This window comes from Leuresthes tenuis, unplaced genomic scaffold, assembly GCF_036924035.1.
Source record: "Leuresthes tenuis unplaced genomic scaffold, fLeuTen1.0.hap1 SCAF_22, whole genome shotgun sequence".
Lineage (NCBI taxonomy): Eukaryota > Metazoa > Chordata > Actinopteri > Atheriniformes > Atherinopsidae > Leuresthes > Leuresthes tenuis.
Window position 1 is genome coordinate 12,523,583 of NW_027325376.1, and position 23,141 is coordinate 12,546,723.

The 23,141-nt window shown below is 42.0% G+C and overlaps 1 protein-coding gene across 1 annotated transcript in view; it reads right to left on the reverse strand.

Annotated features, from left to right (window-relative positions):
- Positions 1-3,943: 3,943 nt before the first annotated feature.
- efnb3b (ephrin-B3b) overlaps positions 3,944-23,141 on the reverse strand; it is a 77,170-nt gene continuing 57,972 nt past the window's right edge. Inside the window, exons 3-5 of the mRNA XM_072376863.1 lie at positions 14,264-14,356; positions 11,029-11,091; positions 3,944-8,120 (exon numbers count right to left, since the gene is read on the reverse strand). Coding sequence (XP_072232964.1) covers positions 7,693-8,120; positions 11,029-11,091; positions 14,264-14,356 — 584 coding nt within the window. The 3' untranslated portion in view covers positions 3,944-7,692. The remainder of the gene's footprint in view (positions 8,121-11,028; positions 11,092-14,263; positions 14,357-23,141) is intronic.

Here is a 23,141-nt window from a genome sequence, read left to right on the forward strand (position 1 = left end):
AGAGGGGCACAAAAACATAGCTGCCAATGCTTTTAAATCGTGGATTTTCAACTGATAATTCCTCCTCTGCTGACGTTTAATTACTCTCCCCAAGTGATAGGTCCTCCTCCAGATGTGGACACGCACAGAAAAACCTTTGCAACAAATCACAGCTTGACCTTTTAACCTTATAATCTTTCCTCCAATCATAACTTTATATTTCAGGTCTGTCAGGTGCAAGTCATCCTGCACTCTGTGACGCTTCCCTCCTCTGGGCATGAAAGTGCCATGCTACATTAATCATGCTGACATTGTAATCACAGCAATGTTAGCCTGATTCTGTATGCAGATTCTTGAATATGTGTCTCTGATTTCGAGCATCCCTCTTCTTCCTTTCTCTCCTCTTATCCTTGACCTTTGCTTATATTCGTGGTAAACTCGTCTGACTCAAAGATTGTTTCTTTGGCAAGTCAAGTGGGCCAATCCTCTGGTTTTAAGTTGTGCATCAGCAACAAAGCTTTTCAAAATCTAATTTAGGGGATTATCTCTATTGATTTCACTTAAAACTGATTCTTTTCTCTTTCCTTCCTTCTGCTGCTGTGATAAAGTACCAGAGAGGGTGGTGAGTGTGTTTCTGTGTGTGTGGCGCTTCAAGCTTCCTCCATGGAACTGAAGAGGAAGCTCAGCTGTCTCACTTGGCAACACACAGAGAACACGCAAAAAGTGTGTGCGCTCGTCTTTGTGTGCAGTGTTGTTCCAACTTTTGGTGCCTATCTGCATCTGCCTGAGTGTGTTCATGCGGCACACACACACGGCTATCATCCTCCATGGCATTAATATTCATCTGTGAGTGCACTGAGCAGAACAGATTAGCAGGAGTAATGATGAGCATGTAATGATAAGGGGACCATAGCAGTCTCGATAGTCTGAACAGGCCTCCTTTAAACCCGACTGGTAAGAAGCAAGCAAACTCATTATGGCTTAACAGCCATTAGATTAGCATTAGTTCCTCTTTGAAGAGAATATCGCTCCTGGTTTCCATGAATCTGCAACAGTAGTGAGCCATTCAAGGAACATTACCACTTCTGGTTAGCTAGTGGTGGCTGGTTTCTATAAATCAGACATACATATCAACCATCTTGTTTGCATGTGGAACTAATAGTGTGCTGAACCACTGGGATGTTTTCTGGCAAAGCTGTGGCAGTATCACAGGACAAAAGCACAAACACAGCAAAAAAGTCATAAGCGCTAAGCTGCCATGACATATAAACAGACATTAAGGGACATTAGCTATTTCTTGATTTATGTCCTCCTGTTCATCATTGCTAAATCTAACATTTATTATTAGCAACAATTACTATCATTATTCATTATTAGTGACAGTTATTTTGTTTTACCATGTTGCATGATTTTGCATCCTTTAAGGAACCTAATAGCTTATGGTGACATTTTAATACATTTTTGTTTGAAGCACAACTGACAGTAAGTACATATTGTTTTATTAGCTGAATTTGTGCCTTGATTTGTGTCAGAGGAGCTGCTCAGTCACACTGGGGTTGCCACATACCACAGCTGATTAGGCACCTTTGCTCAGGCTAAAGATGGGTGGAGAAACGTGAGGTGTTATGTGATTCCACCAAACTGTGCGCATAAAATTCAGTAAACACAGTCCCAGTCATCCTAACACAGAGGCATACCAGGTGTCGTTTCAGACAGTTCTGTTAGAACACTTCCATGCATCATACTGACTTTACTTGCCAAGCTTGTGAATATTATTGACAGTAGTTTTGTCTTATTAAAAGCTTGTCATATCTTGTCATATTAAACACAGCTATCAAGATATTTGAATTTGTTGTGCCAGTGATTAAACATTTACAAACATTTCCTAGTCTTGGCCATTAGAATAACTGGATACTCTTACAAAGAAAAGAGAACACCCCACAACATGACAACACCTGATGCTAATCCACTCCTAATAGCCAGCTTGCTAGCGTTGGCATTCCCCTCCAGTCTGGCAAAGTATCCTCTTACAATTCTTACCACTGAGAGTGAGAGGTGCACAGATTTTTTTTAAACTTTGTCAACATTGATAATCTTACAGTGCATTGCATAAACCCACAACTGTATCTGGGTTTTCAGTCATTTTTTAATATACATTCTTAAGATGTGAATAAAAAAAATAAAATAAAACAGCTAATACACAAATACAAATGATTGGTTTGCTTGAGGTGGTTTTGCATGTTTAGAAGAAGATTTGATACACATTAAGGGTAATGGAAACTTTGTGAATCGCATCTGAGTTGAAAGAAATTAAAATGTCACTCACCGGTTGTTTTCAGTCTGAGCTACAATAAACTCATATGACTGATCAACTGCTGCCCAGGCAGGATATACTATTCCAGATATTCCAAGGGATGAAAGTAAATCTTGAAGAGATTCCCTTTCCATTTGCATCTTGTGGAAATACCATCACAACTTCAGTTGTTTTCCCTCTTTGAGTTTTTTTAGTTTTTTTCTCAGAAAGGACAACTATTTCTTCTACTTAATTACAACCACAGTGTAGCCTATACTGCCACCCTCTGGAGACACTACATAGCCTAGTTTAATCTCTTCAAACCGGTCAATGATCGAGTTGAAATATGTTTTTTGTGTCTATTTTTTAAATATTTGCCTCAGATTTTCTTCGCTAGTGAACAGAAACGTGGCTATTTGGACATAACAGTTGTGCAGTACATTAACTTGGAAATAGCAGGGTTTGAGCTTTTGTTTTAAAGGGTTGGTTGGTGAATGTCATCTTTTCACCTCAGAAGAAGAAAATACCAGGATCATGGCCAAACTTCACTTAGCTGCTTCAGTTTCAGGGTCACTCCTGGAAGTGTGACTGTCATTGCTTTAATATCAAAATGTTGTGAAAAGGGTACCTCATATCAGGAATAACTTGAGATAAAGAGACTGCTGAGCCGGTTCTAATTAGAGAGCAGTTCTTGATTCTAATTCTCAGTCCCAGTAAATAATCTTTTTGCTTTACAAGCTGTTTGTGATGAAGGTTTATAAGATTAGAGCTGAATGCTTCCTGCTGCACTGTGTGTACAAAAGGAAGGAAAGGAGATGAAAATGAGAAAATTGCTGCAGAGGAAAGCAATGACTGACTGCAGGTGTTTGGTAGATTAGCAGCCCCAGCAGGTTGCTAGTGGTTGGATGTTTGCCGTTTTCCAGCCTTCATTGTGCTTTGGCCCCAGACACAGTGACACGTTGTCATGGCAGAGGCAGTGGCAAGTGTCTTCCAGGATCAATGACGGTGTGTGGTATTGCAAAAGACTGCATTTGTGTACGGACATGTGGTGGAACTTGTGTAGGTGGGATTAACGAATGGATGTGTGTGACGGATAGTAATCTACTCTCATGCATCAGAGATGAAAGGCAGCTGCCTGGTTATTTTACGCTAGGCCACCCTGCTTGCGCACCATGCTCTGAAAGGGCCATAAACATACACACGCACAGATTCACATCCACAACCGGATGAAGCAAATTTTGGAAATTTTGGCTAAAGACGCCTACAGTTACCATAGAAATATGCCAAAAATTGGGAGGGGGGTGAGCGGGATGGACACATGAGGAAGAGGGGTGTTGAGAGGGAGACAATGAAAAAATCAGCTCCGTCAATACGTTGCCAAGCAACACTCAACACTAACGAAGCTTGGTTTGATAACTTGTTGATAACACTGGTAGGAGAGCCAATGTGTTTGTGTGTGTGTGTGTGTGCAGTGTTATTAGCAGAGGCAGTGAAAGACTCCCTGCTAAGATGAACCCAAAGGAGAGATAAGGCGAGAGACCTGCTGTTAAAGGCAGGGTTAGTGGGCCTCAGGAACTTTCTCTCTCAATCCCTGTCTCACACACACTGGCGGAACAAAAGACCTCAGCGGACTCTCACTCAATAATGAATCACACAAGAGGACCAAAAGAGTGGTGCTTAAACATTTTTGTTTGTTTTTTATTCAATCTTTTTTTCCAAACCAGGAATGTACTAGTTTTTTCCTCTCTTTAGAGGTGTGTTGAAGGGGAGGGGCAGGAGTAAAGAAAGGGGGGGGGGAGGGTTCAGGGGTCACTGTGATGAGTAGACAAGGGGGTAAGGAGAAGAGAGGAAGAGGAGGAGAGGACACAAAAAAAGACCTTCTCACACAGAGGTGTCCCAAATACAAAGTCTCAACACGTCACATATGAGAGCCACCTCGATCTGCGGCCTCCGCTCGCTGGCTATTGGCACAAAGAAGCACACACACACACACACTCTCACACATTTACACGCACACACACTTTAACCAACGGGGAGGTGAGGGAGCTGTTTTTTTTTTCTTTCTGCCCCGTGTACCATAGAAACAGCACTTTCTTCTTTCTCTTTTAAACATGACAACCACCGGCTGCGTCCAAAAAAGCCAACATGTTGGGTCAACCAAACACAAACAGTGAGAGCCAGAGACACAACTTTGAAATTACATCAACATGAAAATCAAAAACTTAAAAACTTTGAGTCCAAGAGATACTTGATATTCTGGTGTGAGGGAGGGGGGAGAGGGAGCAGAATGGACAGAAAGCGGGGCAGTGGCTTTTTTGTCTGAGTCGACAAGTCCAAGAAGTTTTGCGTTCTGAACTGTCATTTTGGATTTGAGTGCTCCAAAATGTTGCTGAGGTTGCTGAACAGAGAGTAACAGACACTTCATTTGGCTTGGAGGATTTTTTAGGTACTCTGAGCATGTTTAAATAGACACAAACTTAACAGGTTACATAAAACAAACACATTGGTAGTTGCACAAAAAGAAGAATTTGAGGTGGTTCCCCCCTCTCATTATTGAAATCAATTTTGATACAAATACAATCCAAACTCCTCATTCATGGTACAAAAACGATATCTGAACATCATCATGTTTTTGAACAAAGTCATTTCAGACAAATGTGACACTTAAAGGATTATATGATACTGATACAAAACACAGCAGAGAAATGTTGAAAGGTTCAGATTTAACACTGGCTTCACACAGGAAATATGGCAACAACACTGGTGGCTTTGTATATGTGTGTGTGTGTGTGTGTGTGTCTAAACAACTCAAAATCTTTCCGCTGCCATCAAGTTTACACATAAGCCATAAACATGTTTGAGCAACACAAAACAGCTTTATTAGTATGCACATGTGAATGTATTGCACCTCTGAACACAGCGATGTGCTGTTGCACTCCAAGGTCGAGGTGCCGGGCACTAGTGTGTTTATGCAAGAGAGGGCGCGGGCGCGCGCACGTGTGTGTGTGTGTGTGTGCGAGAGAGAGAGAGGGAGAGAGCATGTGAAGTAGAGGAGAAAACACAACACACAATCACCCTTTTCATCCCTTCCATGTCCATCGGGTTAGTGTTAATCACAGAAACACAGAGTCATATGAAAGTAATCAGGTTTTCTGTCGAGTGTGGGTGAAAGTGTGTGTGAGTGAATGTGTTTGGGGCAGTGGGAGAGAATGTGTGTCCTTCAATGCAATCAGTAAGCATTTGTGACAGTCATTAAAGTGTGTGAAATTTGCGTTAGGTTGTGTGGCAGGTTGTGCATGTGTGTTGAACAGAGAGAAACAGGGCATACTGACTGTCTGGGGGGATTTCTCTCAAGAGTGTCCACTGCTAGCTGTGCATGTGTGTGCTTTTATCTTAAATGAGAACATGTGTGTGTGTGTCGTGTGATACACAGAGATGCGTTTCAACACAAATTTTTTGGCGGAAAAGAGGAACTAATCCGAAATGCTCCATCTCATGTTAACGTAAAGTGTGAAGGAGTCCAATCGCAGCAGATGTGTGTGTGTGTGTTTGTTTGAGACAAGGTCTCTCCTTTCCATGTTAAGAGTTCAGCTCCTCTTAAGTCCATTTTAGCTGTCAGTCCATCATCTCCAGTGAGGAGACTCTCTCCATCCTTCCTTCATCTCTCACTTCTGCCGTTCCCATCTTCCCCTCAGCTTCCTCTCTTTAGTGTGCAATAGTTTCACAGTCTTTTCCTTCCTCATCTCCCTCCCTTTCTCCATCTCGTTTTTTAAGTTCTGCATTCAGATGCCGCTTTATTCCTCCTCCTGAGACAGCGCTCACTCTCCTTTATTCTTCTTTTTCATTTTGTCGCCCTTTGCCTCCCCTTCCCCACCATCACCATCTCTCCCCCACCGCAACCCATTTTCACTTCTGCACTGAAAAAAAAAAGAATAAAAAACAAAAGACTTTCATAGATGGTTCTACCTCAACACTTCCACAAACGAGGTCTAGACCTCAAAACTACAGCATAGTACAAGGAGCTATAAAAATATACACAGAGTAGGCCCTAGGGGAGAGGAGGGAGAGAAGGAGGGAGTGAATGAAATAAAGAAGAGATAAAAAACAACTTCTGCTTGCCGAAAACGAAAACAAACAAAACACAGGATTAAATTAATATACAACGCAAAGGGAAAGGGCAGGTAATAAGCTCACTCAAAGTTGTGAAACACAAAAAATATCAGATAAAAAAATGTCTAGCAACAGAAGTTTAGTTTAAAGGAGAGGGTAAAAATAATAGACAATAGAAATCAGAAAAAAAAAACATCTAGAAATTATTTACTGAATATTCATATATATAATCTATAAGTGTTGATAGCCATAAAAAAATCTCACTTTTTTGATATTCGCTCACTATTTTGTGTTTTGGTATTTAAGACAAGTCTAAAGAACACACACATACATACACAATCACTCACATACAAAGCACACACACAAACTAAACCCCACACACATATGCAAACTTGCTGAAGCACACTAACTGCACACACATATCTAATGTGGAGCAGCAGGTCCATAATTATTATCCAAGTTGTATGCGCACTCACACAGTCTTACGCACACACACACACACACACTCACACATATTATTAAAATATACAAGATTCTGAGTGTCACCGATTGGCCAGACCTCTTCAGGCCTGGGCTTGGTCATAAGAGCGCCGCTCAGACGTGCCGATTAGGTGAGTCTGAGGCCACTGTTTTCTCAGGAGAAACAATCACAAATAATCTAGGATCCTATTGTTGAGTTAGCGGCAGGGGCTGGTCTCTGGTTGGCTGTCAGAGCTCCGAGGGGGTGGGATTGGTGGTCTAGGCGGGTATAGCCTCTGCGAATCAGAGTTCTCTGGTTGCTAAGTGGGATAGTCTTTCTTTTTTTCCCCCGTTGAAGTCCTTTCCAATCTTTTTTTTTTCTTTTTTTAAAACATTACATGTCCCAACACCAGGTCCACACTGAAAAAAAGAGTGTGTGCTGCGCATACACACTGGTGCTAAGGGGGTGACTCTTCAATAATGGGGGGGTGGGGCTCATTTAGCTCTGAGTTAACAAGGCAGGGGCACTCAGAGCCTCTCACCCATTTGTGAGGGCCTTGTTAAGAAGGGTTATGTACGGTTAGGACATTACCCCTTGCACACACCTAACGGCCCAGTTGTGTGAGAATGGGTTGGGGTGGTTTATTCAGCTGAAAACACAACTGTGGCCGGGGTTGAGGGCTCACAGGGCAAAGAGGGGAGGGTCCAATGGGACAATACTTGTAGTATTGAGGCGATCAGGGATGAAGCTGTGATGGCAAGCTTTGCTGTGGCTTCAATTGGAGTGGGGGATTGGTTATTAACGGTTGGAGGGAGGTGGGTGTGTCCAGTCGGCCAGAGCAGTGGCTATCTCATACTTTGTAGTAAATGTTGGCTGGGCTCTGAGGCGGCATCTCCTGGACGATGTAGACAGGGTGTCCGTAGTCCCCGCTCACCTTCTCGTAGTGCGGGCAGTAGGCCGAGTCTGACGTCCGCAGAGGGATGATGATGTCGCTGGGCTCGGAGCCGTTGTTGTTTGAGCTGGTGATGCCCCCACCGCCTCCCCGCTTGGGGCTGGTGAGGGAGGAGAGTGACAGAGGAGGGTGGTGGGTGTCCGAGTGCTTTGCGTGCCGCCGCCGGTAGCACACGATACAGATCACAGCGGTGACGAGCAGGAGGAAGGTAGAGCCTCCTGCAGCACCAGCGATGAGAGCAATGTTAGAAGGTTGAAGGGGTCCGTTCTCACCTCCACCGTCCTCTCCAAGAGGCCCTCGAGGGTGGGTGGAGTTTCCTGTGCCACCTGAAAAAAAAATTTGAAAAAGTATTACTCCGAGATCCACAATATCAGCAGCTGCTCTCAGTGCTTCTACAATATATGCCTATCAATCTTGACAAATAAACCAGAGTAATAACACAGCTAGCTTTCACAAGATGTGCTTTCATGAGCCTTTGAAAAAAAAAAACACACCACTACTTATGACTCTGCACCACAATAACATGAGTAATGGTGATGGTTTAGCTCAACAAGAAGTGGCAGCATCAACTTAACCCGGCAGAATGCAGCAAGTATGCAGCAAATCTCACAGAAGCTTATTTGTGGTCTCTTTATGGATGTGATGAAGTGGACAGCAGTGCTTATAAAATGGAGGGGAATGTCCACTGCGAGTGTGGCTGCACTGTACAGTGTATGCTTTTGTGGGAAGCCTGGCTAAGCCACAGTGTGTATCAAGGTAACACACTCTATTTCCCTAACCTTAACAAGGGTATTTACTTAGTATTACAGCCAGCCACACGAAGAAAGCCTCTTCGCTCTGCCTCTACGCTCAGACCACACACTCCGCCTGCCTGCTAGCCTTCCTGCCCGTCTGTCTTTTTATCTGTGGGTCTGTTTATCAAACTGTCTGTCAGACTATCTTTCAGTTTGTCAGCCCAGTTCTCCCTCCGTCTGTTACATGTTCGCCTGAAACCGAAGATCGTCACAGCCTCGGAGTTCACAGTTGTCTCTGCAGGGGGTCGGGTCAGAACTCAGCAGGTGAACATTGGTATGGAGGTGTGTATGTGAGTGTACATCTGTGCTTATGTTTATACAATGGGGATGGTAGGGGTGGCTCTAGCATTGGACCGTGCAAGCGTGAGTTGTGAATTGGTTAAGGCTGAGATAGAGTGTTTGGATTGGTCCATCATTATTCTTGGCACACATCCCTTTCTTTTCGCCCTTCCTGCGTCTCCTCCGTTTCCTCCCCCCTCTCGCTCCGTGGCCCTCTCTATCTTTGGGTTATTGTAGCTGTAATGACCTACCTTGCTCTGAGCTCAGTGCCTAGCAACACAGACACACTCACACACTGAGATACTGACATAGACAACCATGCGATCAGACACACACAAGCGCACCTCGCGGAGCCCCTGCTGCTCGGCCCCCCTGTTGCGCTGGACTGACTGGGAGCAAAGCTCTAATGCCGGACGTCGATTACACTCCCTACTCCTCCTCCCGCTTTCTTCCTCCCTCCATTAACCCAACATCCCTCATTCTCCATCTCCATTATAACTGCCGCCTTTCACCAACTCTCTTTATTTTATCCTCATTCTTTACCTCTCCTGTGCCTCCTTCCCCTCTCACTCGCCCTATTTTCCAATTCTCTTGTCTTCCTGTTTTTCAAGGCTTTGTTGTTCCATGACTTCCCTCTACATCATTAGTGAATTTCACCTTAGAGATAAACATATAAAAGGTCAGAAAGTTTTACTAAAATAAAGTTAAATCTGTGTGTGTTTTGAATGACTATATTTGAAAGGCTTTGACAAAATTACTTTTCCATAGAAACTCACAAGGAGGTATATTACAATAACCCTTGTTGAATTGAAAGTATTGGGTCTAAAACTATCCAAACGTAAAGCTCACCCTTTAAGCTCAAAAGCCAATTTGCATGATAAAAATTAATGCTACTTTGGCAGTTCTATAACAATCATCAGAAGCACCTTCCTCTCCGATATGAAACAAATTTATGAACGTTTATTCTCAATGGACTGCAAAGAGTGAATTAGCAGTGAGTGTATAATTGTCAGTGTGTTTATTTGGCTGAGTGGAGGTTGTAGCAAATTTGGTGACAGAGCATTGAAAACTTAAAATTCATATGCTTTAATAGCTCACATCGCAGTAATATACTAGTATGCGTCTACAACTAAAGCTCAGATCAGAAGAGACAACAAACACAGGGAGAAACTCTGGATAACCTAAGATGATTGCTGTCTCAGTAGTCAAAACAGTTATTTCAGATGTGTGGTTAAGTGTGTGTTAATATGCCCCTGTCTGAGAGTCAAAAATGTGTGAAATACGCTGTTATGTGTGTGATTAAATCATTCATGTAGTATAAGTAGTTTCACACATTTGGGTAAAGACAATGCATGCTACTGTTGCTACCTTCACACATACAGTCCTCACATATACGCAGACAAGTAAATGGAAAAGGTGTCAATGTATCAATTCACATGTTTACCATGGTATCACAAATCCAAAATCACAAAAAGAGAAAAAAAGAAATGAATGCAGCTCAGAGTGAACCATGTTCTTTCCCCTCCACTGATTAACTTTGAGGTAGAGCATGAATCTAGTCTTTCTCCATTTTCACATCCTTGTTGTATTCCCATCTCCTCTTTGCTTCTCAATTATTCCTTTCTTTCTCCTCCTTATGTGCTTCCCCACTTCTACTCACTCTGTTCCATCCCTCCCACGTGCCTCTTCTCCTCTCTTCCCTCAGCTTTTCGTAAGTCAAGTTTCTTTCTGTCATTCTCTCTTTCTTTCTCTGTCTCTTGACAGAACTACAGAATCCAGGCCGTCCAAACTAATGACAACAATAACTCTCCAAAATGTCGCCGCTTCTCTCGCACTCACTCTTTTACCCCCCCTCTTTCTTCCTCCCTCCCTTTTTCTTGTCCTTCTCCCAGGGTAGCTATTAGCCATCCATTCCCTGCCCGCAGCACTTAGCTCGAAGGGCCGGGTGCAGAGACGAAGGAGGAGAGGGATAGAAAGTAGAGAGAAATATGGAATTAAACTGAGAGATCCACAGATGTCACCGCTGCACATTCTCCATCTGTTGCCTCCTCCCTCCCTCTCCCTGCAGCTTTTCTTTATATCTCCCCGTCTTTGCTTATTTCCTCCATCCATTTTGTGGATGGATCTGCTGGGGATTATCTCCATTTGGTTTCCTGCTTACCTGGGTTTCTGATGGTGGTGCGTCCCGCTGACGGCTCCTTCTTTGGAGGCAGTCCATATGGGTCTGGGGAGGAAAAATAAGGCTGGAATAAGAGGGGAATTACAGAAATTATCTCCTACAACTGCCAAAACTCTCAGAACTGGAACCAATAGATGATATTACAAAAGAGAGACACAGCCAAAAAAGTAATAGAGACTGAGGAGGTCTAATAAACACTTCCCTCCCTTAACTTCTCATTATAGGAGAGTACATATTGACAGGGCTTCGATGTGGCGCGTATGAGCTTTTTTCCATTTGTTGAAATGGGAAACTAAAGAGAGGCTGTTTGTTGTTTTGGCCTGAGTGAATTTTCACAAGGCCATAACGGCTTGTAATCTGTAGTCGCTAAATCAGGCCATCTGTCTAGCAAGCCCTCAGTGATGGTGATGGCATTAAAGTGTGTTTGTGTGGCACAGATGCACATACACATACACAAAATCAGCCATTGTATAAGTGCTACTTCTCAAAGCTGAATGAGATGGTTAAAAAAATACTCATATTGTGTGCTTCTGAACCATCTGGACAACAATAAAATGCAAGAGGAGTGTTACGTTGGGCTGTGGCAATTCAGATCTGCACTTCATGCAACATTTAATAAATAAATAAATAAATACTGTTACTGTTATTGCGGCAGCAGGGAAGAAAACAAAATCCACCCGATCATGGAATGCAAAATACAAAATAAATCTATATATACACATTCATTTTACTCATGTACAACCCTAACTCCAAAAAAGTTGTTTGGCTGTGTAAAATGTGAATAAAACACAGAAATCTTCGTCTGTGCCATCTGCAAATGCAGGTTAAACCTCCGTCACGAAAAAAAAAATAAATAAATAAATATTTGTGAACATGATCCAGAAACACTGCCCTCTCCAAAGATCATTTAAAATGGACTAAGGGACAGTGGAAAACGTTTTGGTTCGAAATTCTAAACTTTTTGGTAATCATGGAAGCTGTATTCTCCGAACTAAAGAGGACAGGGACCATCTAGCTTGTTGTCAGAGCTAAGATTAAAAGCCTGCACCTCTGGTGGTTTGGGTTTGCACTAGTGCCTATAGAACTGGTGATTAGAACATCTGGAAATGCACCATCAATGTTGAAAGGCATATACAGGTTTTACAGCAACATATTCTCCCACCCAGATGATGTCTTTTTCAGGGTAGGCCTTGAGCAGTCTGGGTGCCGAACTGCCAGCAGTCCAGACTTTTAAGCTACTGAAAATATTTGGATCACCATTAAACACAAAATATGACAAAAATTACCCAGGACTGTCGAGCTGGAAGAATCCTATATAAGACAAGAACACATGTAAACATGGTACTTTTGAGTTGTATTGCTGCTATCAAATACGAGATAATCTAATATTTTTCAAGAAATAGTAAACCGTCTTACTTTCAACATTTGATATGTTTTCTATGTTTTATTATGAGCAAACAATCATTGGTTTATGAGATTTGCAAATCATTTAATTGTGATTATATTGATATTGTACACGTCATCCCATTTTTTGGGAGGTTGTACAAACTGGTCTGCGAGTGTGTTTGTGCACAGTCATCAACCTATATCTACTGACATTTAGAAAAGTGTAAGGCTATTGGCTAGCAGCTCCATTTGACTGAGACCAAACAGAAGTTGGGGGAGGGTTGCAGGCTGGATCAATAGGAACTGCTATGTGGTCAGCAGGGGCCGCCGGAGGGAGGTATGAGAAAGTATGTGTGTCTATGTGACAAATCCACAGAGTAAGCAAGACAGATAAAGAATAAAATTACAGACGACAGGTCGATGCATGCGAGTGGGACTTGGGTGAAAATGTGTGTGTTCCTAGAAGCAGAGCATAGCAGCATATCTCATCAGAGATCACCACGAGGCGGCATGCCGCTTATTTAGACGACAAACAACACAGACGTGACCTTTCAGCCACATAGCAGATAAGATGGAGAGACGGTGGAAAAGAGTGGAAATGAAAGAATAGGGGAGCTGTAAGGAGAGGTTGGCTGGCATGCAAAGTGAAAGGCAGATGATGAGGAAAGGGAAAAAGGGAATTTGAAAAGGAAGCAAGTGAGTTTGTCTGAAGGAAAAGGGTAATAGAGGAAACATGAGAGAAGGACAGAGGAGAAAAAACACAAATGAAGAAGAACTGGCAGAGATTTTTATACGTGTGTAAGGGCAAGGTAGCTTTTCTATTGCCCATGTGGTGAAAGAACCAGGGGGAAAAAAAAAACGTGTGAGGTGGTATTTCTATTGAGCTAAGCTGACTATGCTGATGTTACAGGCTGATAGAGCCACAACAGCACCACTTGATTCTTTGCTGAAGAGAACTTCCAATACTCTGGGCCTGATAACACAGCACAGATCAAAGAAATAGGAATAGGCGAGTGTTTTCAACGTGTGTGTATATAAGGGCGGTCATGTGAAGGACAGCTGCCTATTATGAGTGGGAACGTGCAGGTCAGTGAAAATGCTTAAACGGGCCTTTTTTGTGCTGCTTTCATGAAAAACCAGCATGTGAGGGTCATTACCTGTGAATATTTTCCAAACAAATTAGAAATGTGCGCAGCTACGAGTCATTAAAAATCACTGACTGTGTGCTATAATGCCGAATGAAGTCATTTTGATATCGTGCTTTCGCTGGCAGGTCTGCTGCATGGGGATATGCGTCTTTTTCTGTGTGTGTTCACATGGCTGTGTTGGGCATTTATGCCCTCCCATGTGTGAGCTAATGTTTATGCACAGGGGTGTGTGTGTGTGTGTCCTGTATGAGTCAGTAGCAGTTAAAAGCCAGAGTGAGAAGGGAGTCAACAGGGCTCATTAGAACTGACTGATCCCACACTTCTGCGCTGTTCTCACCACTTAACGAGCCCTAATATGCTCAGCAAGAACACACGCACAATGAAAGGTACGTGCCAGTGTGTGCTTGTATGGTATGTGTGTGTAAGAAAGAGAAAGATTAGAGAGATGGTTTAAAAGTGGAAGAGGCTGCATGCAAGATAAGGTGCGCTAATGAATATGTGCTACTCTGTTCTGCACAGATGTGGTGGACCGGTGCCAGTGTGTGCTGATCACACTGTGTTTAATGATTTGATTATGTGCGATGAACAAAAACAGAGCACGCAAAGAAGACTCTATCGCAAAGACCACGCATGGGCGAGCTGTGCGTGAAATAAAACAGAAAAAGAGAGGTGTGAGGACTTACTCTGTCCTACTTTCAGGACCACCTTCATGCCTTGTGTAGCACACACTCCTCCTCTCATGCTATCCAGTCCTTGACGGGTCCCATCTGACGTAGCTGGAGGGATGGAAAAAAAGTTACACAATTAACCAAGTTGCAGATATGTATACAGGAACACAAAAACACCCCCAGTCATCTGGTAAAGTCACACATACTCACTCTCTCATAATCTACAGCAGAAGCAAACACTAGCTTCTATTCATATGGTCAGCCATTCCAACAAGTCAGCCAGTGACATTTGCAGAGGCAGCGATTTAAAACTCCACCAGAAGCTCTGAAATGTCAAACTACGAGGCGGCAGCACTTTAATAAGTCCTCATTTAGCAGTCTGCTGGAATTCATTAACACCCCCGCCATGCTGTATGGACTCAACCGCTCGCAATCAACTGCAATTGCTGCTCAGGCTGGAGGAAAAGCTGAAGGGGGGGGAGAGCAGAGACTGGCTGATGGGGAAAAAAGGATGGTAATCCAATCAAGAGCGTATATGAAATAAAATGGAGCCCCTGAGACGCAAATCACTGTGTGATTTGAGTGAAAAACTGGACTTGATTTATAAGAATACAGACTCTGCTGGATGAGTCAAAGCTGCCATTGGTAATACTCCATTACTATCACTGCTTATGTTTTAATTAAGAGAATTAAAGAGATTCTTTTCATTCACAATTGGGGGACTTAATGTTCATTTTTAAACGATGAAAGGCTCTTTCTATTTTGAAGGGAAAAATACAACAGTTGAGTGAAAGTCGTAAGGATGTAGAGTCAGACTTAAAATTTAGAACCTATTCGTGAATCCAAGGAGATCCAACAGTGCTCAAAAGTGTAAGGACAACAAGAGGACGTATGAGTGTGTGTTGTTTCAGTACTGTAAAAGGAACTACAATATACTGCATAAGCTAAAAAATAATAATTAGAATGAGCAAGAATGTCAATATTTGGTATGATCACGTTCATTCTTCAGCACAGCCCAAACCCTCTTTGACAAGTTCTCCTATAATTTCTTTAGTAGACTTCAGGAATAGGCATTTCAAAACTTTACTGTGGACATTGGCTGCCTAATAATGTTGAGGTCCCTGGTCTGGGGCGGATTTATCACTCCATAAGACCTGTTATTGCAGATTGTCAGTCCAGTTCTTTTGTCATTATCATACCTCAGCCTTTTCTCATTGTTCCTTAAGAATATCTTCTTGACAGCTACCAACCCATGGGGACCATTTCTGATGAGATCCTATGTCCTTTTTTGAGACTACACCGCACCCTACTATGAAGAATTCCAAGTTTTGTGGCTAATACCTATTTTTTTAAACTAAATTAAACTAAATTAGTAATTACCAAATCTTTGTGACAAGCTGCTAGTTAAAAAGCATCAAGCCATACAAAATTGGTTCTTCACTAGGTTGTCTGTTATGTGCAAAACCAAACACTTGTTCATTCTTTGGGTTAAGGGTTCTTTTTTATGCTTGAATGATTCACGGGTAAGTTTTAAGTGGCTTGAATAAAAAATAAATTCCTCTGAAAATGGCGAGATACAAGGATTGGACTGAAAATAAGTGAAAAAGCAGCTGATGTTCAAAGAAAGAAACCTTAAGTAAGTCTGGAGAACTATCAATCAAGACTATATCCAAGAAACTATAAAAGATTACAAGAAAGACCCCAGGGAGTGGCTGCTTAAAAGCAAAATGTAAAGAAATAAGTTGTGGATCAATACTTTTGCAGAGTACTGTACTTGTCATCCAAAAAACTAGTTATCCTTGTGGCAACTGACATTCCCGCAGTGATCAAAATACTTGACCTCACAAGTTTAAATGTCTTTCTAAGGGTCAAAATAACGATTAAGGTTAAGTTAAAGGAACAGGGACTAAATAAGCTCACTTGAGTCTCTGTAAAGATATGAGGAGAGTAATGTGTGTGTGTGTGTGTGTATGTGCCTTAATACTAACATGTCCTCTTACATAAAGCATGTTAGTGAATGCATTAAATACCACTGTTCTGCAGGTCACAGAGGGTGACAGAAAGTGGAAGAGGAGGCGGCACATACAGAGGGAGATTCAAGACGGGGGGAGGAATGGAGGAACAGAAAAAAGCAGAGGGACAGAAATATGACGACGCAGAGACAGTGAGAGAGGAGAGAGAAGAGTGAGAAGTGACGAGATGAGATGAGAGAGACACTCATATTGAGAATCACACCTCTTGCAGTCAAAGCACCATCCACTGTGCAACCAGTCGCAATCTTTTACACAAATCCTCTCAAAGTGTCAGGCTGTGTTTTCACTCACCACTTCAAATCACAGAGGCACAAACTTCTATCAATGTTTTTATGAATCGATGGAGGGACCGATGTGAAGCTACAGCGGCTGGTAAAAAAATGGGGTAATGATATTCTTCCTCACCACATCCCCTTGCACACGGTTCTCATACATCCTGATCTCTCTCTCTCTATATATATATATATATATATATATATACATAAAGTGAAATGATTTTCCTTCAGGCTATAGATTAGCCTGTCTACAGTGAAGCACAGAAAAGGAGGGACATCGGATGGCTCAGATGGCAGAGAGAGTAAGGTGTGAAAAAAGACAGCTTTACTTCTAACACCTCTCTTTCTATATCTCCCCATCCCTGCAGGAGGCAGGGTGTGAAGGCTGGAGGAGGAGAAAAGCAGGTGGAGGTCAAGGCAAACAGCAGTGTGGTGGGGAAACCAAAAGTGTGGGAGATATGAGGACAGTTCAAATAAATTGCACTGCAAAGTTTGCACATTCCGCAGGTCTTTCCACTATTTGTTGTGTTACTACGTCATTATAAATCATAGTGGGGGTTTTTTTTCCCCTCACGAGACCTGTGAAATATCTGCCTTTGCTTCAAGGGCAGTTTAATTGATTTTAATGAAGTTCAGATGAATCAAACAGAATGTGCAGCACAGTAGGGTTCTTTAATCGGGGTTCTCAATGAAAATTATATGTATGCTTTTCAAGTATCCCTGGCTCTGATGTCATGTTTATGTTGTAGCAACATCTTTTGAACATTATTGAAAATTCTAAAAGGAATTTCTGTTCTGCTTGAGGATGCTTTACGGTCCAGCTTCCTTTCATTGCCACCTTCTGATTTCTCTAATTTATTTAAGAGTGATTTTACACTAAATTTTCAGTCAGTCAAAAACATCATATATAGCAGTCGTGTAAGGCAAAACAGTGAGACTCAAAATTGTGCCAAGCTTAAATGGAAAATGGTACTATTGTGTGATAAATAATTATTATTATTATTATATAATTACCTAAAATTCGGATTCTGTGTAAATTGGAAATAACAGAAATAGATTCATATAATAAACTAACTTTACATATTCCTGTCCTGCAGCATGTTGGGTTTGAAAACACTTCTAAGACTTTTGAAAAATAATAAAACCAGAAATGTTCAGAATACTTTTTTCGTATTTTCTTATATTTTGCTAAAAACTTTGTTTTTTCTAGTTAATGTAAGAAACTTCACCAGAGACTTCAGCAGATAATAGTGATTCCATGAGCCTACCCTCCCCCATAACGCAGGACAGGGAGCTCTGGAAGAGATAACTCGACTGAGGTGCAGAGCTACAAAAAGAAAGAAGGACTATGATTTCTGAGAGCAATAACTACTGACACACGAACAAGGTGACAGGAGGCGAGCGGGGATGAGCAAGACCATGGAGAGGAAAGGAGGAGGTGGAGGAGGTCGTGCAGGGAAGCAAAGCATGGAGACTGATTGCCTGTGACAAGTTGTTGGTGATATGATGGACACAGGAGACTATGTGAGACCATAGAGAGACAAAGGGGGGCTGTAGGGAGACAAGACCAGAGGAAAGAGGGAGGGGGGCAGAGGAAAAAGTAGAAGTTAAAAACAGAAAGTAAGGAGAGAGTTTAAATGGCATGATAGATAGCAGAGAGGTAAAAGACTCTAATGTCTCCATTATGGAAAAGTGGAGCAGTAATGGATACAAAGAAGAGGGAGAGACTAAGTGAGACAGAGACCAGAAAGCCAAATTGAACCAGGAGAGCTTCCACAAATGTGATTTTGCAAATGCAAGCTATTTCTTTTAATCATCATAATCAACAGGTCACAAATATCACAAAGGCAGTTTTTGTTAAAGCAGTGAACTGTATCACGATGAATCCTCTTAAATCCATTAGCTGTGTCAGAGGTGCCACTATTTCTGTGAATCTCAATTTCACGGGAACAAAGCGAACAAAGATCCCAGCTGCTGTGCCCTTGGATCCAAAGTGTGCTCCTCCCAGTCTTAGTTGCTAAACGCAAATGTTTCAGATTTCCCTGCTCTTGAGGGGGGAGAAGATATCAGCAAATCAAGGCAGAAATAATCACAGAACATCTGTGAAATCCTGATGAGAGACAAAGATGAGAGCAGGAGAGATGAGGAGATGTAGGAGTTAGCGTGCTTCAAGTCTTTTCCACCTTAGTTTGGGAGGACAGAGAAGGGAAAAAATGGAGTGTTGAGGAGTGTATAAAGCAATCTGGAATTAGATAAGAGGAGAAGGGAGGAAGAAAAAGCACAAGAGAAATAGGGAGGGAGAGGAGGGATGAGTAATTGAGACAATGATCAGTAGTGATGGGGGAGATGAGAAGTGCCAGAGGACAGAGGAGAGGAAGGGCGTCGCTCCGCCACCCTCGTACGACAGGAAGACAGGAGGGAGAGGCGGAGGAAGTAGAAAAACTTAATTAATGAAATAATACCGCAGTCAACCCCAATCAAACAGCGCAGTGGCCCTGCACACAAGGAGGCTGCAGGCAGAGGGGCGGAGGGGGGAGTGTGTATCTAGTTTATAGAAAAGATCAGAGAGAGGAAGAGTTTCTCTCTGTGTCTCAGTTGTTATTGCCAAGGTCAGGTTGAGCCAAGCCTCCTCTATGCCTCCATTACCACTGCTCAAGTTTGCTAACTAACAAAAAAAAAAAAGCCAACCCACTTGAGTCATATCTTGTACTATTCATAAATTCAAGAATGTATCCCTCGGGCGAGGCTTCTGCTCAGTCTTTTCCTGATTTATAGCAGCAGCGGAGGAAGAAGGTAAGTTATGTCATTTGCATGAAGACATTTTGCATGACCACCATCATTCCCCAACTAAACACTTCATTTCATATAAGTGACGTGAGTTTGTTGCTGATGTAATCATTTCAACCTTCAAATAGTTTAGGACATGTCTCACATTTCAGTCTGTTGAAAATAAAAATCATGCGTCAGGGTTTTGCTTTGGAACATTCCCATTCTAGCTCTTGAAGCAGTATCTTAATTTAGGAAACAGATCTAAAGTAAAATGCACGTTTGACTCCAGTGTTGGATGAGTGACCACAGCTAAATCTGCCTACGTCTACTGAAGAATCCAAAATATGATGTTTTGCTTTTTTGATGTCTCCAATATTGCTCTGCAATTCAAATAATAGTCTAAATAAGGTAAAAAGTCTGTATAAGTGTCAGTTTTCAGACTTCTACTGTACATATGTCTGAGTGCATTACTCTTTTGACCAGTGTTCACTAGTTTAAAATCGTACCTGCTTTTTTTCCTTCAAACTGCACTAACATCCTTCTCCAAATCAAAGGGAGCACCTTCTCCAGAACCTTAAAGGCAAATCCCAGGGCAAAGAAAAACCTGAGAGTGTTCACTACTGTTTGAAAAGCTCAAGGCTGTGAGAAAACAGCAATAAACTAATCAGCTGCTCTTTTCTCACATCTGAATGATGGTGGCTTTATACTACAAACATTAGAAATTCTAATAAAACAAAACAAATAAAAAAAAAAAACTGGTGAAAAAGGAGGACTATGCGTTTCACACCCTTTTTTGTGCTCCAAATCTTATTTTAAAAGTGCTTATTGCTTTTTAACGTCCCTCACCCAGAATAATGTCACCCATGCTACTTGAAAATTTGGTGTATGCTGTTTTTAAGTTGAGGTTTTTTATGATCAGAGTGACTGAGCTGGAGCTTTTTATGTACTGCAGCACAAAATACTGTATGTGTGGCCAAGTTATTACAACAGTCCAGGCAGCTATTGTACCACACTCTTAAATTACACACATGCTTTGAGCTTGAAGCGGCAAAATTCTTTTTTTTTTTTTCCTGATGGCAGCAACATTAAAAGGAGTAAAAATGGGAATGTGGTGCGCAGCAAAATGGGCAGATTACACAACAAACGGAATGAATAAACAAGCAAACAAGAGCCAGGAAGGAACAAAGCGCATTTGCGTTGTGCTGTCTCATGTTCCAAAGGCAGAGGTGTCCTCGTTAGCCTCTGGTTTGTGATGGGGTGTTAGCTGCGACATCAGTGTGTCAAGTTAACAAACCAATAACAACAAATGTAAATGCAACATGAAAAAACACAAATAGAATTAGGTGTTTTGTTTTCCTTGGGACACATTGGAGCATGCTGAAGCTGGGGTGGCTTGTGTCTCTGTGCACACATGAATGTTTCCATCTGTGCAAATCCACCAAAAATCAATGTGCAGCTTTGCCTTTAAAGTCCTCCCTTTAGTTCCACGTGTTTAGCTTTCGTACCACATTCTCCAGAAGCAACCACAAAACTATGTTTGTCACTCAGATGGGCTGGAGGTTTGTGTGCTTTCTGAAGGCACTGTGAGGTCCATGTGTGTCATCTAGATGATGTAGAGCATAAAAACTGATCTCCTCTCCCTCGAGGCAGCACTGAGGGACTCACTCTTGCTTCCTCACTCCTTCCATTCCCTCCCCTACAAATCCTGGATCTTGCCGCCGAAATTTCCTGTAACTAAAAACGTCTTCATAAATCTCCAATGACACTTTTATAACCTGGCCATGACGCACTAACGAAGCTATCACAAGCCATTACCTCGGCACGGTGGCAAAAGCATTAAGCTGTGTACTGAAACAGAACAGGCCTTATTTTAGCTCCCCCTTTAAAACAACACACACACACTGGCCCAGTATTATTTTCACTAGCATTCCACCTCCAAATACACAACACACCATTACTTCCAATACACCATGAGGTTTTTTTTTTTTGTAAAAGGGTGCAAGTTTTTGTTGTATTGTTGCAGACAAAGACCTACTGTTCAGTGTGTTGTTAGCTCCTGACCCACAAATGGGATCAGCTACAAACACGGACATGCACAAACAAAGACATCTGCAAGATTGGAGCCTTTCTTAAATGGTGACATGATGGTATGTGAGTGGTTTGAAGACAGAGTAAGTATGATGAGTATGTGTTTGGCACTGATAAAGACTAGACTTGTAGAATTGTTGGCTTGAAAAAATATATAGAATTGCAGTAGAGGTGTAGTCATTTATTGAAGCGTGCACAAACAACATATAAGGTAAAAAATAAATGCACAATGACTCTAACAAGCTTGAAAGTCACCTTAACAGAATGCTAAAAGTGTCAGGACAAGGACCCGACTGAAAGTTTAAAAAAAGCAGCCAATGTCCAACAAAAAACTTTGAAAAACCTGGAGAAAACTACTGCTCAAGGTCATTTTTAAAAAGATTACAAGAAAGTCTGGCTCCTTGGAAGCAAAATATGAAGAAATCAGGGAGAACTCAAGCTTTTTGCACAGTACTTTATACTCTTTAGTCTGACCAATGCAACACTTATAAGGACTGAATAAATCAAAGAACAAATCAAATTCTGGGATTTTCAACGAAAATGCTCCACAATTTGTATTCTGTAATATTTTGTCTCTAATTCAAATGGCAGACTGCATAATTGATCAAAACTCATCTCTAAATATTCAACCTGCTTCCTTTGAGCTTCAGCAGATAAAAAGAGACCGGGGTGAAGGGAACCGACCCAGGCCAGTGTTGGAAGCAACGTCATGGTCACAGGTTGAACTCATATGATCTGTCACATGTTGACCAAAGAGATAGACACACACATGCAGACAAAAATTCAGAGTAAAATCTCATGCAAACCCACAATTTCACACATGTCTACTCAGAGGAAATGCCATTTCCTCAGACTGCAGGCATCAGCTTGTACATGTAATTCACATATACAAGCACAAGCACAAATACAACCCACTGGGGGGATATGATCTCAGTGTCTTTGCTTGCGTGCGGTTGATCTCTCCTCTGTGCTCGATGACATTTTAATTCTCAGCAGTTATTCTCCTTCCATCCATCCTGTTCTATTACAATCACCCACCCACTGTCCACCTATTCGCCCCCCTTCCTCTCATGCTGCCTGCTCCCTCTCTCTTTGTCTCCATCTTTCGATGTCCTGTGAGTTTGAAGAGTGGGCGACTCAGAATCACATCGTATTAACCTCCAGAACACAGCACAGAGGGCCCTACATGGCAGCTTTCACCCCCTCCTCCCACACTTCTCCCTCCTGCTGCCCATCAGAGTTCAAAAAAGAAGGACCAGAGTGAGGTATGTACCCGATCACTGCATCTGACAAACACTTACATGCACATGCAGCGCTGACAGTGAAAGCCTGATTGCTTGTGACAGATCTGCTGCCATTTCATGGCTTAGTTCTGAGGCGCTGACTAAAAAACATAGTTGGAGGCCTGAAAATCGCTACTGTCTGCTGTCACATTGCAGTTTACCATTACCTAAACCCATACCATAATTTATTTGACAGCGGTGCATCTGGGGATAATCCTGTTGAGAATTATCCTGTTGTACATCTATTTTATGTGAGCAAAGGTCAGACATGTTTACGAAAGTCATTGCGTATGTACATACACAACAAATCTGATTTGTGCATGTCAGGTTGATAATGGCGGACAATTGCGGCTTTACTCATCAGCAATAATTAAATGTGTCCATGGGTCAAACAATCTTTGCTATATATATATATATATATATATATATATATACGCTCATAGAC